This window comes from Denticeps clupeoides, chromosome 1 (genome assembly GCF_900700375.1).
Source record: "Denticeps clupeoides chromosome 1, fDenClu1.1, whole genome shotgun sequence".
Lineage (NCBI taxonomy): Eukaryota > Metazoa > Chordata > Actinopteri > Clupeiformes > Denticipitidae > Denticeps > Denticeps clupeoides.
The window spans coordinates 24725104-24740071 of record NC_041707.1 but is presented as its reverse complement, the minus strand read 5'-3'; the positions used below and the strand labels follow the sequence as shown (position 1 = coordinate 24740071).

General features: G+C 38.2%; 1 protein-coding gene across 18 annotated transcripts in view; it reads right to left on the bottom strand.

Annotated features, from left to right (window-relative positions):
* col25a1 (collagen type XXV alpha 1 chain) overlaps positions 1 to 14968 on the bottom strand; it is a 124208-nt gene that overhangs the window by 10211 nt on the left and 99029 nt on the right. For 16 of the 18 annotated variants that reach the window (XM_028990391.1, XM_028990852.1, XM_028989651.1 and 13 more), the window contains 14 exons: positions 11690 to 11722; positions 11541 to 11576; positions 10387 to 10431; positions 9110 to 9172; positions 7123 to 7191; positions 6188 to 6232; positions 6026 to 6070; positions 5231 to 5308; positions 4994 to 5017; positions 2239 to 2283; positions 2035 to 2079; positions 1862 to 1942; positions 1676 to 1738; positions 1472 to 1522 (listed from right to left, as the gene is read on the bottom strand). In XM_028990391.1, the coding sequence (XP_028846224.1) occupies positions 1472 to 1522; positions 1676 to 1738; positions 1862 to 1942; positions 2035 to 2079; positions 2239 to 2283; positions 4994 to 5017; positions 5231 to 5308; positions 6026 to 6070; positions 6188 to 6232; positions 7123 to 7191; positions 9110 to 9172; positions 10387 to 10431; positions 11541 to 11576; positions 11690 to 11722 (723 nt within the window). The remainder of the gene's footprint in view (positions 1 to 1471; positions 1523 to 1675; positions 1739 to 1861; positions 1943 to 2034; positions 2080 to 2238; positions 2284 to 4993; positions 5018 to 5230; positions 5309 to 6025; positions 6071 to 6187; positions 6233 to 7122; positions 7192 to 9109; positions 9173 to 10386; positions 10432 to 11540; positions 11577 to 11689; positions 11723 to 14968) is intronic. The other 2 variants (XM_028990943.1, XM_028989730.1) reach the window with 1 other exon arrangement.

Below are 14968 nucleotides of genomic sequence, written 5' to 3'. Positions count from 1 at the left end.
TGTGTGTATGTGAGTGGATGTTGTGTGTTCTCATTCAGTTCGCACATAGAATATAGAATAGCATTCTTTCACCTTAGAAATATTGCGAAAATAAGAAATATCATTTCAATGCATGATGCAGAAAAGTTGGTCCATGCATTTATTACATCAAGGTTAGATTACTGCAATGCATTATTGTCTGGATGCTCTAGTAGGTGCATGAGTAAACTCCAGCTAGTACAGAATACTGCAGCCAGAGTTCTAACCAGAACCAGGAAATTTGACCACATCACCCCAGTCTTACAATCACTGCACTGGTTACCCATCAAATTTAGGATTGACTACAAAATCCTACTTTTAACCTATAAAGCTCTAAATGGTCTCGCCCCACAGTACCTGAGTGAACTTTTGGTTCTTTACGAACCGCCACGCCCCCTTCGATCAATGGGTGCGGGGTCACTACTGGTACCAAAGGTGCAGAAGGTCACAGCTGGGAGCAGATCCTTCTCCTATAGAGCTCCGCAGTTGTGGAACAGCTTGCCTGTCAGTGTCCGGGATTCAGACACAGTCTCAGTGTTTAAATCCAATCTCAAAACCTATCTGTTTTCTCTGGCTTTTTGCTAAAGTCCTAGACCCTCATTTCACTTGATTTTGACGCAGTGTCAATTATAAAGTCCAGTTTATCACAGAGTCCCCCTGTTACACACAGACAAAGTTAAATTCACCAGTTAGGCTGTCCTAGTTAGGGTACCAGGCCACTGTAGCACCAATATACCGCTATTACCACATATTTCAGTATCGGTCGTACAGTGCAACCGTCTGCCGCTGCTTCTGTTTGTTTTTCTCCGAGACACAGAATCAAGCGCCCAGACTACTGACAGACCCCAGTGATCAGACCAGCAAATAAATCCTGGTTCCTGACAACTGCTTTACAAGGACAAAACATGAAACAAACCAGAGGGTCACCACAGCCACCACCACCATTACAACTACAGCTTCAGGGATCTTCAAATGGACCAGTAACATCATTATGGACACGTAATCTAGACCATGACACTGAATACATCCTGGACTTCTCCAAACCTACAACCGTAGGACTTATTATTATATTATATCCAACCCTGCACTGACACCATTTGCAGGCTCACTCTACCCTGGAAGGGGGTCCCTCTCTGTATCACTCCTTCCCAAGGTTTCTTCCTCTCTTTTTTTTTCTCTCTCCTAGAGTTTTTTTGTGTGGAGTTTTTCCTTGTGTGCAGAAGGGTCAAGTGTGGGGGGTGTCAACTGTAGGGCCTGTCAAAGCCCATTGAGACATACTGTATGTGATTTTGGGCTATATAAGAAATAAATGTTGTTGTTGTTGTTGAAGGTGTCTGTGTTTGGTTTATACATACTGTCTTACTTTTAGGTCTCATGCCATTTTTCTTTATTTCTGCCTTTACATATGTGTAAGTGCTGTTTTTCAGTTTTCTTATGAGAAATTTAAACTTACCATTGGACCTGGGGGACCATGTGGCCCTGCTGCTCCTGGGGGTCCAATAATCTATTGTGAAAAAAATGTGCATATGTAAAATAGAGACAGTCAGAAAAAAGAATTTCAGACATGATCCTTCCAGCAGACATTTGCCACTCATGAATTAGAATGCAGTGAACTGTTTAATTTTTCCTTCCAAATTATTTGCATGCAATAACTTACAGAGGGTCCCTGTGGACCAGGCAGGCCAGCATCTCCTTTCTCTCCTTTTAAGCCATTAACACCCTAGGAAATTTACAGAGCATTATATTGAGGTGTACCATGCCTAACATCTATTCATGAACTTTTCTGAAAGTTCATGAATGCGTTTGAGAATGCACAAAGATCTATATATAGATTACTGCTTACGGGTAATCCAGGCAAACCCAATGATCCTTTCTCTCCTGACACTCCAGGATTTCCTGTGTCCCCTTTAGAACCCTTTGTTCCCTTACATGACATAAAAGTTTATAAATAAATTATAAGTAATAGATACATTTACACTTGTCATTTGTCAAATATATAAGGTGAGTTATCCTTACCCTTTCTCCATCTAATCCAGGATATCCCTGAGCTCCTTGTTCACCCTAGGTTTAAAATAAATACAAGTCTTTAAATCCTAACTTTTTATAGCCAACGTTTGATACTCAGTCAACATTTAGTCTTATATGAACATTGCACCTCCAGTCAAAAAGTTATGAAAGACAGGATAAAGAAAATTGCTAATTGAGTATTAATTTAAATACCTTAAGACCCTGTGGTCCTTGAGGTCCAGGAGGTCCAGGAGGTCCCTAGTGCAGAAAATATTTTGGGTTACACTAAACTTTTCAGTAATGTGACATGCAAAGGTTGTTGTTCAAATACAATGGTAATTCTGGTAATATAGCTATACACAAAGTTGAAGGGGCCTTTTGTCCAAATTCAAAATTATTCGATATTGTTTGAAATAACTGAAAAAAGATTAAGTTAAAATTCTTGTTTTTATTAATTAGCCAAAATAAAGTGTATTGTATTGTCACAGTACACACATTTTTGAATGACTGCACACTTTATTTACCTCTTCAAGGAAAATAAGTATTTAAATATGATATTTTGAAAAAAAAATTGACTACCTATTTAAACACTTCAGATATTTCCTGAACATGATCAAAATATTTGAATATGGTTGCTGTGCCCCTTTAAGAACAAATAATATGTCAACAACATGCTTCAAATGTAATAAAAAATGTATAACTGCATATCACTCCACACAATGGATGTCTTGCAAAACCTGTCACACAAGCATATTTCAAATGAATAATCAGTATTCAATAGACATTATTATTCATCTGTGTAAGGAGGATCTGATATTCACCTTGTGCAATGTAGCTATGTACAAAGTACATATGTATAGCATTGCATCATGTTTGGAACTTGGCAATGTGTAGGAGGTCAAGGTACTGTGTTTTATACAGTAATGTTCAAAGTAATAGCAGTGCAATGTGACTAACAAGAATAATCCAAATTTTCAGTATATTTGTATTGCTACATGGCAAACAAGTTACCAGTAGGTGCAGTAGATTCTCAGACAACAAACAAGACCCAGCATTCATGACGCTCTAAAGGCTGTGCATTTGGGTAATTAGTTGAAAGTGGTGTGTTCAAAAAATAGCAGTGTGGCATTCAATCAGTGAGGTCATCAATTTTGTGAAAAATCAGGTGTGAATCAGATGGCCCCTAGTTAAGGATGAAGCCCGCAATTGTTGAACATGAATTTGAAAGCCTGAGGAAAATGGGTTGTTCAAGACATTGTTCAGAAGAACGGAGTACTTTGATTAAAAGGTTTATTGAAGAGGGGAAAACCTATAAAGAGATGCAAAAAATTATAGTCAACTAAAAGGATCTCCAATGCCTTATAATGGAGAGAAAAACCAGAGAGACAAGGAAGAAAATGGAAGACAACCATCAAAATGGATCAAAGAATAACCAGAATGGCAAAGGCTCAGCCACTGACCAGTTCCAGAATGATCAAAGTTATCTGTGAGTACTGACAGTTAGATGACATCTGTGTGAAGCTAATCCCCCCCAAAGTTCCTATTTTAAAAAAAGGCATGTGCAGAAGAGGTTACAATTTGCCAAAGAACACATCAACTGGCCTAGGGAGAAATGGAGGAACATTTTGTGGACTGATGAAATTAAAATTTCTTCTCTTTGGGTTCAAGGGTCACCAACAGTTTGTGAGATGACCCCCAAACTCTGAATTGAAGCCACAGTACACAGTGAAGCATGGTGGTGCAAACATCATGATATGGGCATGTTTCTCCTACTATGGTGTTGGGCCTATGTTGCATATGTTTGCATATGTCAAAATACTTAAAGAGGTCATGTTGCCTTATGCTAAAGAGGACATGCCCTTGAAATGGGTGTTTCAACAAGACAATGACCCAAAACACAGTAGCAAACATGCAAAGTATTGGTTCCAAACTAACAAAATTAATGTTATGGAGTGGCCAGCCCAATCCCCAGAGCTTAATCCAATCAAGAACTTGTGGGGTGATATCAAAAATACTGTTTCTGAATCATGTAAATGAATTGTAATGTAAATGAAATGTAAATGGAATGTGGACTGTTGTTAAAGAATCATGTAGTGGAATAACAGCTGAAAGGTGCCATAAGTTTGTTGACTCCATGCCATTCAGATGTGAATCACTTATAAAAACAAACAAATACAACAAAATATTAGTTTAGTGATTCACAGGATTGCTAAATCCTAGAAACAAAAATGTTGTTTTTGTTTATGTTAAAATGTTTTTTAAATAGCAGACAATTAATTTTTTGGACACACCCCTTTCAACTAATTACCCAATTGCACAGCCTTAAGAGTGTGCATATAATGAATGCTGGGTCTTGTTTGTTGTCTGAGAATCTACTACTATATGGTAACTTGTTTGCGATGTAGCAATAGAAAATATACTAAAAACCTGGATTATTCTGGTTAATCACATTGCAATGCTATTATTTTGAACAATACTGTAAAGATGGAATCCAAAAAAATCCAAAAATTTGATCTTGTTGCAGCTTTTATGAAGTATTCAGAATCAATAGCTTAGTAATAATATTTAGCACAGTTCAGACATAGCTGTTGCAGTGTAGCACTGCTATTCAGAGGAAGGCAAGCAGGTAAGAGAAATGGTGCTGCCTTCTTTTTGGCTGAGGTCATCTAAAATGTCTTGTGGCACCCCTCTGAAGTGTTACCTTATACTGAGAAACTGAGCTGAAGGAGAGAGTAGGTTACTAGAGTTTGTGTGAAACAGGTGAAACCACACACATGACCAATCACATTAACACCACAACATGAACATAAAATGAGTTTTATGTTTATGTTGTGGTGGTTTTTTTCTAACACACACAAAGATCAACACAGACCGTATATACAATATTAGTTTATGGAAGGTGGGGTAGAGTTCATGCTGAGCAAAGGTGTAGCACTCATATAACGCAGACAAGATGGAGATGAATTACCGTCACTGTAATAGTGGTAATCTTCTGTTGAAGGCCAGGTGGGAGGGAGGTGAAAGATAAGATTACCAGTAATGTTCCAGACAGAACCTGAGGTTATGTGTGAAATTGATTTGCACCTAATTGCACCAATTGTTTAATGTGGTTTTACCATTACCGATACCACAGTTTTAAACTGAAATGAATGGCAATTTCTGTTGTATATGGATTGACCAAGGTGTGGGTTATGAGATTTCTGACCTGAAGAGCTTCCTGGATGTTCCCATTGTAGTCAATGATTTCAGTAATGCCCTGGTCACCTTTCTGCCCTGATGGACCCTGTGTGAAGGTATGACAGAAAATATCATGGATTCCATACAGTCTTTAAAGCAAGAAAAAAAATGCTAGCAAACATAAATGAGATAATTTGACTAATCCATAAATATGAATGTTTTTGAGTGCTGTATGCCCTGGGGTCTCTCTGGGGCTCCTGTGAAGAGAAACTCACCCCTGTCCCTCATTGTCATTCATATTTCTGCCTTTCTTTACCCTTGTGTCTAAAAGAATGTAACATACATTACACTTGGCAGCTGATATTTCAATGTGGTTTCAGATAAGTTCAATAAGTTCAAGCACAATGTTCAGTTCATTTCAGTCAGGATAAGGTGTACCTGCTTTCAGTGGTTCTTGGCTTAAACGTATAACAATATTTAACACAGGCTACTTTTTGCACAGCGGTGACACAGATCCTGCACATAGAGATACCTATTTCTGATTCCTAGTGTGTCATGATAATTTCATACCCAGCAGGGAAACACACGTTTTCTGATGTCTGATCCTGCAACCAGACCTGCCTTTTATTATTAATATATTTTTTTTACTAACAGCAGTTCCTGTTAAAAACCTTTTATGAAAAAGTGAAACACTGCCCTCTAGTTTATAGAACTTGTGATGGCAACCTTTTCCTGCCGTAATGATACACATTCAACTGAAAACCCAAAAAAGAGATTTGTGAATCTGGCAACTGCTTTGTTACAAGTTTCTTGTAGGGCTTACCCTAGGTCCCATTGCACCCACATCTCCTTTGTCTCCAGCATCACCCTGGAATAATTGAGAGAGCAAAACCTTTCATGAAGAATCCAAATAAGTTTCCATGATTTAGTAATTTAGTCATACAGGTCATCTTTTAAGAAAAAGAGCAGAGTTCATTAAACACACCTTTGACCCTTTTGGCCCTGGGGTTCCAGATTCTCCTTGGGCTCCCTGGAAAAAAAACATAATAGATCATATAATCATAATAACATATAACATATTCATAATAATCATAATAACATATAATTGATCAGTACATATTGGTTTTACGCAGACTCATGGTATTTGTGGTTAAGGTGTATATAATGGTTGTGGATAGCTAACAGAACTTGGCCGCTGTGTCATGTCATGTTACTTAGGAATTCATGGATTGCTACTTGAACATTTCCACAAAATTCCCATACCTGCATATGGGAATTGTTATTTCTCAGAAGTTGGATTTTGCTCATTTTCCTGTGTGAAATTTAGTCTAGTTTTACCATTTTTAATAATTTTTGGAAGACAACCCAGTGATTGGGGAGGTGTACACGGTGCTGCACATGGTGGTGTACATGAGAAAATGCTTCAGAACTGTTATTTTATTGAAATTTGTGAGCATATGGTCCCAGAAGGAGATTGAATTGATGGGCGTAAGCCATTGATACTGAGAGCTGTTATTTCTTGGAAGTGTTGATTATGAAAATGATGGAAAGATAAATTACATGTTTTAACATCAATGAAAAAGTCAAGTGTAATGAATATGCTCAATAAATGGAAATTAATGTAAATCTTTTTTGCCAGAGCATTTTAGATGTTTTGTTTTTTTTAAGTTTTGGCTTCTCACAGAATCAGTTATTTAAAAACACCACTAGAGGGAGGCAAATATCCTCCAGTGTGTAACCACTGGAATCTTGTGATCAACGTTGCTCACACAATGCTCAAAACATTCTGGAAAATACAATGTCCTTGCATGGAGCAAATATGTGGAATGCAGAAATTTAAAACCACAGTCATGCTTTCCTGCATGACCTCCTTTGCGTTGACCTCAGTGGTTTTGCCCACTTGATGACCACACCACAGACCTTCTGTCCAGCGGGTCCAAGGTCTCCTCGTTCGCCGATTCCTGGCAGCCCCTGTTCTCCTCGCTCACCCTGCAGAGGCAAATGCTTTCTGTAGATCAAGTGGGACATTTGGTATGTGAGATCTGCATGCAGGATGCTTCATTGTGTAGATCCTGATCCTGAAACTAAGAAGTCTCTGAATACTGAGATGAATTATGTGTGGCAAATACAGTCAGTCACATGTCTGTGGTCATTTCTCACAATTCCTTTTCCCTGCACTGGGTAGTCTTCTGATTTGGAATTTGAACTCACTTAATTTCACAAGATTTCTTAGTAATAATGAACAGTAGAGGGCAGTCTTCACTCTCTGTAACTAAAGGGTCTCCACATTTATTTCTAATGGGCTGGATTAAATACTGCTTTCTGGGAAGAGTATGGATGAGCTGCTCAATCCAGGTATGAGAACAAACTGGATCTCCAATTTGTTGTCTAAATTGGGATTTTCCGCAGAATCCTGCACCCACACCACCACGATCTGGATAATATTGCCTGCCTGTGTTTCAAGTCATATATCATGCTGTTACCTATAGCAAGTCATGGTGAATGCTTTGTCCTTCTTTCTGTTGCCTCATGCCCAATTGATACTCAAAGCTAATTCACTTTAATGAGCTTTTCAGATTAAGTTGATTAATGAAGTGGCAAGTCACTGAATTGAGATTTGCTGCAAGCTGGCAATTCATTTAGAATAAAATATAAAGAGTGGAATAAAATAACTACTATGTCAGTATATCCTATATAGTTGGATCCAATATCCAATACAATTCAAGGAAGAATGGGTTTAAAATACAAATGTATGTAAGTTGATGTGCTATAATATAATAATAATGTGTACAGCTGGACATTTCAGGTTCATAAACATATAATTTCAGCAAACAGAATCAAATAACCACTTTTTAAAAACACAACCCAGTAATGATGATACAATCTGAAATTAATAATATATTTTAACACAGACATTCCTTTGAAAATAAATCTATTGTATTCATAAGGCATGGCATAGCGGTGACAAGGGTTGGTTGACACATGGGTTGGTTATCATATTAATCTGATTGCCTATGCGATGCTACATGGGCGATGTTACAGGGGCAGTGGTGGCCTAGTGGTTAAGGAAGTGGCCCCATAATCAGAAGGTTGCTGGTTCGAATCCTGGTCCGCTAAGGTACCACTGAGGTGCCACTGAGCAAAAGCACCGTCCCCGCACACTGCTCCCCGGGCGCCTGTCATGGCTGCCCACTACTCACTCAGGGTGATGGGTTAAATGCAGAGGAGAAATTTCATTGTGTGCACCGTGTGCTGTGCTGCTGTGTACCACGTGTGACAATCACTTCAACTGTTGCTATAATCTTGCTGAAATAAACTAAATGCGCAAATTTAGCTGGTGAAGCAAGTTTGACGTATATTTTTACATTGTCCATACCAGCACATTTGACCATCTTATGTTGTGTGTGTTGATCGACCATAGGGAAATTGAAATGTGTTCATCTGCATGTTTGTCTTGGTGGCAATATCAAAAGATAATAGCAATAGATGTGGATATTCATTTACAATAGACACATGAATAAAAACCTTATTGTTTGGCCCTAAACCTGAATCTCATTTCCAAGGTTACTGTCAAGACCTTTGTATCTATTTATTTATTTAAATTCTGAAGAAATTAACGACTGAATGAATTAGCACTCCTCATGCACTACCATGAAAATACAGTCCATGAACATTTTCCATGATTCTTAACCTTGAACATTTAGCACCTTAATAGTAATTATGATAAATATTGAAAATAAAAGTGCATTTATATTCCTGTGTTTACCTAAAGTTTACCTAAATTAGAGAAACAGGTAGTAAAAAATGGCCACACCTTGATAAGTGGGCTACATTAGGCATGTGCATGGATTGGCTTCAGGATTACATTGTGCTGGCATGTTGATTTAAGTGCTGTGGAGTGATTTACCTTCGTCCCTGGCAGACCTGGAAGCCCTGGTTCCCCCTGGGGTCCAAGAAAACCAGGTTCTCCCTAAAAGTCACATAAAAATAAACTGTTCATTTTACTGATGATTGACATTTTAGGTTTTTCTTGATAGAAATAAAACATTTAATAAATTAATTTCAATATGTGGACTTAATGTTTCATAAAGGATGTTTCATGAAAGTCCTCTTATGGCTTTCAATTGAATTGAAAGACTTTGATCAAATAATATAAGGCCAACAATAAGGTTATGTAAAAAAATCATTAACACCAAGCTGAACATTTCTGACTATTGTTAAGTCTGATAGCCTTATGGTTGTGATACACAGTTCACCTTTTTGCACAAAGCACAAATATGCAGGTTTTTTGTATTGATCAACAAAAAGTAATTTGGCATCATTTGAATTGTCATGTTATATACACCCAAAAACATTTGGATTTCTGCACTCACCCTTTTGCTGTTTCTCAAAAGGTTGCCTTGTGTATCACAACTTACACAATGTTAAAATCTTTTCTGCCAAGCAGTCGTTAAGGTCTGACTTGACTGTATCACAGATGTTAAAAATGCACAAAGTAAAGGTGAATGGGTGCAGAATGAGAACATGAGCACTGGCAACCTACAAAAATTGCCCCCAGATTTATCAGCTGCAGAAGAATGTGCGAGTATTACACTGTTAGTGAAGACAAAACAGGGTTGTATAAAATGGATATGCTATAAATGTATTTGTTTTTTTAATTAAACAATGCCAACAGGTTGCGTGCATACATAGATGAAACAGCCAAACAAGCCAACCTAGCAACTTTTCCCATGCTTGTTTTGTCATGGCTCACATTTGCAGGTTTTAGCAGGTTTCAGATTTTTTTCTACTGTTCAGTGGTCATTCCACTCTGTACACAAGAATGTATGAGCAAAATCTATCATGTATTTTGCAAATATGTCTATTTTTTTCACCAGGATTACTAGATCAGGCAGCCACCGATTTTTTATTATTATTTTTTATTGCATTTCTTAGTTTTCATGGACAGTTAGGATTCCTCTACCGTCACACCTATGACATCAACTCAGTTATTCTGTACAAGCTGGTAGCTAAGTCAACAATAGCCATCTACAAATGTCTTTGACGGTTAAATCCATGTTGAATGCTGAGTGGTAGTGTGCTATTGGATTGTACTGTTGAGGTCTAGGGGAAGAATGGAATAGCTAGGTCTTAGGAATGAAAAGGGAAAATGCAAGGATTTGTGGACAAACACACAACATTTACCTTTATCCCGGGAAGTCCAGGCAGCCCTGGAAGTCCTGGCTCTCCCTACATAGGAAAAGCGCCATAATTAAGATTTTAATCCTGGCAGGAAGCCTAGAAACCCAGCACAACCAAGAAATGTCCATTCCATCTTGATTTATCCAGGAACTTGGTCTGTAATTGTAATTTATTGTGATGCCTTGTCAGTGTTTTGCTAAATCTGGGTCAAATAATAAATTGGTTTCTCTGTGTGCCCATTATAAACATATATATAAACATATAAACAAATATATTAATGTATTAATGAAAGGTTTACATTTATTTCCTTCATCTCAGAATCTGAGAAAAAATGGCATATACATTTGAGACTACCTCACTTTTTTTTGTTTAGATTTTTCTTTTATTTGTTTAAAATATTGTATACTTGGAGTACTGTCAGCAGTATCAAATTCAATGCAACTGAGACCACCAAGTCCCCTATAAATTTATACTGCTCTACAGCCCTCCTGAAAGTGATGTAAAGTTGATGAACAGTGTGTTTGCCACTGAAATGCAAATTCTCAAGCACCACTGAACATTACCAAATGATTTATTCAGTGAAGATCAGCACTGCATTGATGGCCATCAGAATGAGCAATAAAGTACAGTGAAAGCAAAGGCAGAAGAAAGCAAATAGACACAGACGATGAGTGCTATAATATAAAAGAATAAAAGTCAGACTGCATGGCACGCAGGACCAAGGCCTTCACATAGCAGCAGCAGAGTCCACCAACTGTTCCATTTTCTGCCCAGAAAATTATGGGGGGAAATCATGGGATAAAACTTTGAGTGTAAATTGGTGTAGTTAGATGTGATGGAGTGCAGTTATAGTAACCCTAGCAATCTTCAATCTTGTGCTGCCATGTCTCAAATGAACAAATCTAAAATAAAATCTAATTCTCAGACATTTGAAATACAGATAGAAGAGGTTTTAATTCAAGTTCAGGCAGAGTGCAGTAAGATTGATACATAAGATTATTAATAAAAAGGCAATAATGTGTATAAAAGCATGTTAGTAAATCTTATGCCGATGTTAATGCTTAAGACCATATAATACCAATAATTCAATACCCATGTATATAAAAAATCCCAACTCATGCCCTGGCATTAAAATGATAAGTATAATGTGATATTACCTTTTGTCCACTACGTCCTGCCTCTCCTGGTTCACCCTGTAATCAGAAAAATGAATAAAGTTATGTCTACTGCATCACACTAAATCAGAACAGAACCAAAAATCTTTGTGGACGCAACTGATCTAATGATGTATGGCTAAAGCATGTACCTTGATTCCTGCTGCTGAAGAGCCAGCATCACCCTGCAAAAAAAAGAGAAAAGTTTTGTTGAAATGCTTTTAGGGTGACTGGTGATGATGAAAATGCTTCCTTTCTCTTCCATTTGGGAATTTTGAGGCATAATGGTGTCAGTAGGGCTAAATATATTTTGAACACCAATACAAAAGATCCGAGGAAGGCGTACAGGTTAGCTAACAACTGTTCCGATGGAAATATGTTAATAAAAACGCACAAATATGCCAGCAGAAAACCACAATGCCATAATATACCCAATGTTTTTTCATCTAATTTTACATTATAACCATTTTAAATATTTTAATATTTAACCATTTTATTTAATATTATAGCAATTTTATTTAACCATTTATAACAGACTGATTAAGAAACATCCCAGATCTTCAGTCGCCACTGTTTTTGCCACTTTTGTGGTCCAGTAATGGACACCCAACAGAGAAGCATTTGCATGTCCTGCCTCCTAACACTAACATTGCTTAACCGCCCGCAGAGGAAAATCAGCACTTTAGTTGGGTGTATCATTTTTAGTGGAACAACCTAAATAAAAACCTCAGGCCTTTAACACTAATTGGCAGGGCATGTGCCTCAGATGAGAAAGGGAAAGGGGGATAGGAGGGGGATAGGGGTTGGGGGCTGAAGGATGATTAAGGCTGGTGGGAGCTGGGAGCAAGGGCTGGGCCCTCTGCCTGGTGCTGGATCTGCGGTTCCACTTCACATGCACCGTGCGCTCACAAGTTGCTGAAGAATGCCTGCCCCGACTTTTATGGAAGTCATTATGATGCACAGCACACAAGGCATGTTTAATTGCTACATGTTTTGTTGGTGCCAATAAACTGCATTAACAGTTACAGATGGGCATCACTAAACCCACCCTTAACATCGGTCACTCTGCAAACAACATCTTGGAACACTCACAATAATATTTTAATTAAATGCTTTCACAAGTTATCATAATTAATTCACATGACAAGGTATTTTCAGGCATTTCATTCACTAAAAGCTTGAACCTGCTGTCCAGGTTGCAAACTGAGGATCATATTTTAAACTACAAGGCATAAATGGACTACAACCATGAGGTTCTAAGATAATTCCTGACATGTTTTGACTTTATAGAGCAGTTTAAAGTTTAAGGGATCAAACATCAAAGTGAATTCCGCTGTGCACCTGTTGGGCCTTGGCAGTGTTGTACAAGAGCAATAATGCATTGCATGTGGTTCCCATTTATTTGTCTCTTAAAATCTGTTGAGAAATTGAAACCTATGACCTGGGCCACCATTGGGCTAAAATGTGAGATGTGGCTCTCCAAACATCATAAAACATTATGTCTGTGTGCTCACCGATGGCAGTGAAAATCTTTTTTGCCTTTTTGGAAAACAGAGAGGACATTTAATCTGACACCTTGAATGCAATTCACAATTTGTCAAATGTTGACATTAGAGCAATTTGCAGCCTGTTTTGATTTTACTGGAATAATAAATTGGCTGATGTAACATCGAAGGCTATGATTAAAAGCTGTGCAACTTATGGCAAGAGAAGGTGCACAGATAATTAAAACATAGCCAGAGCTACTTCCAGGGAATCATGACAAGAGAAATGAAGTGTGCAGACAAACCAATGGACTGCGAGAGGTTGATTTGAACCCTGACACAAACCTTAATGAACACCAAATGAAATACCACTTAAGCAGAACAACATGGTCTAGTGCAGTCACTCCATGATAGAAGGCCATCTGACTGGCCCAAGAGGACTTCACTCAACAGTCTGTTACCTCATCGCAAGTTCACAGCAGGGAAGGCCAACGCTGCTGCAGCGAAGGATGGGCGACGTGGTAGCTTGTTCAAATCCCAGTGTAGGTGCTGATTTAATGCCACTGTGAGTCAAGCAGGCGCCAGGTGAGGCCAGAGAGGTAAAGGAGAGTCTTAGCGGCTTGGCTGTTAAGTTGAAAAGTGTGTGGTGGCTAATTTGTACCATAAAACCCAACAAGAGTAGCAATGTGTGAGAGTAGAAAATTCAGCATTATAGCCATACTTAAGCTGTGCCGCTCTGGGGCCATGACGTTAAAACAAGGGTTGGGTTAGCCTCTAATGACCAGCTCTGCATGAGAATCAAGAATGCCCACAAAGCTGTTCACAGACCAAAAAACTGCCAGCCCTTGAACTCTGTCCAGGCATCTCGGGTAAGCGCTGACCTCAAGATTGCGCAGTATTGCCTGAAAGCTACTTAAGACCCAATTAGAGAGTTTACTTACACCAAACCCAAATAGAGTTTTCCACCCCCAAAATTGGCAGGGTTGGACATGCATAGTAAGTCACAGTTAATTTCACACCCTATTAAATATTTACATCCATCACACCAAAAAGTAATTGCTTTTTAAGAATCTTTTGCATTGAATGCCACTGGAATAAAAAAAAAAAAACGTTTTAGATTTAATAGTGTAGACAGAACACATTCTAAGAACTTAATAAAAATGCATTTGATAAGAAAAAGTTGTGATTAGACTTGCTAATATGCACTGCTTGCAGGGCTCTTATAGAATTTGTTTCTCCTCCGCTTTTTTTCTCAAGATGAGATGTTATGATGATAACATCTCAAGACGAGATGTTATGATGGGGTTTTGGAATACCGCGAGTCCAGATTCAGTCCTTGAACAGGGTTCTCACAAGCACATTAGCACTCTAGATGAGGCAGGGATGCTCATCATTCATGTTTCCTGATGTACTTTTGTTTGTGCACAAGATGACAAAACAAACTACTAACAAAGCACATGGTCATGAAAAGTAAAGTACTAAAACTTTTTCACTGGGCAAGAAGGATTTTTTTTTTTCTAATTTTCTTGGTGCTATTTACATGAACTGGATTAATGCTTAGTTCTGATTGGTTGGATTATGTGCATCAAAAAGGTGTCATTCAAAGATACTCTGGCCTATTTTTTTTATTAAACATATGAGATCATTTCGTGAAAGTGTCAGTGGTGGGCATGCAGGTAAGTGAAATGAAAGTGAAGTGATTGAAACACAGCACACCACACGGTGACACAACGAAATGTGTCTTCTGCTTTTAACCAGTCACCCTTGGTGAGCAGTGGGCAGCCATGAATGGGACCCGGGGAGCCTTTTCTGAATCATGAATCTCTTACCTGCAGTGAAGTTACTAACTCACATGGCATTGCTTTCATGATAGAAATGGCATGCTTCTTGGTTTAATAAAAATTTCATAGAAATGTAGGATTATTTTGTAGGATTACAGACTACAGT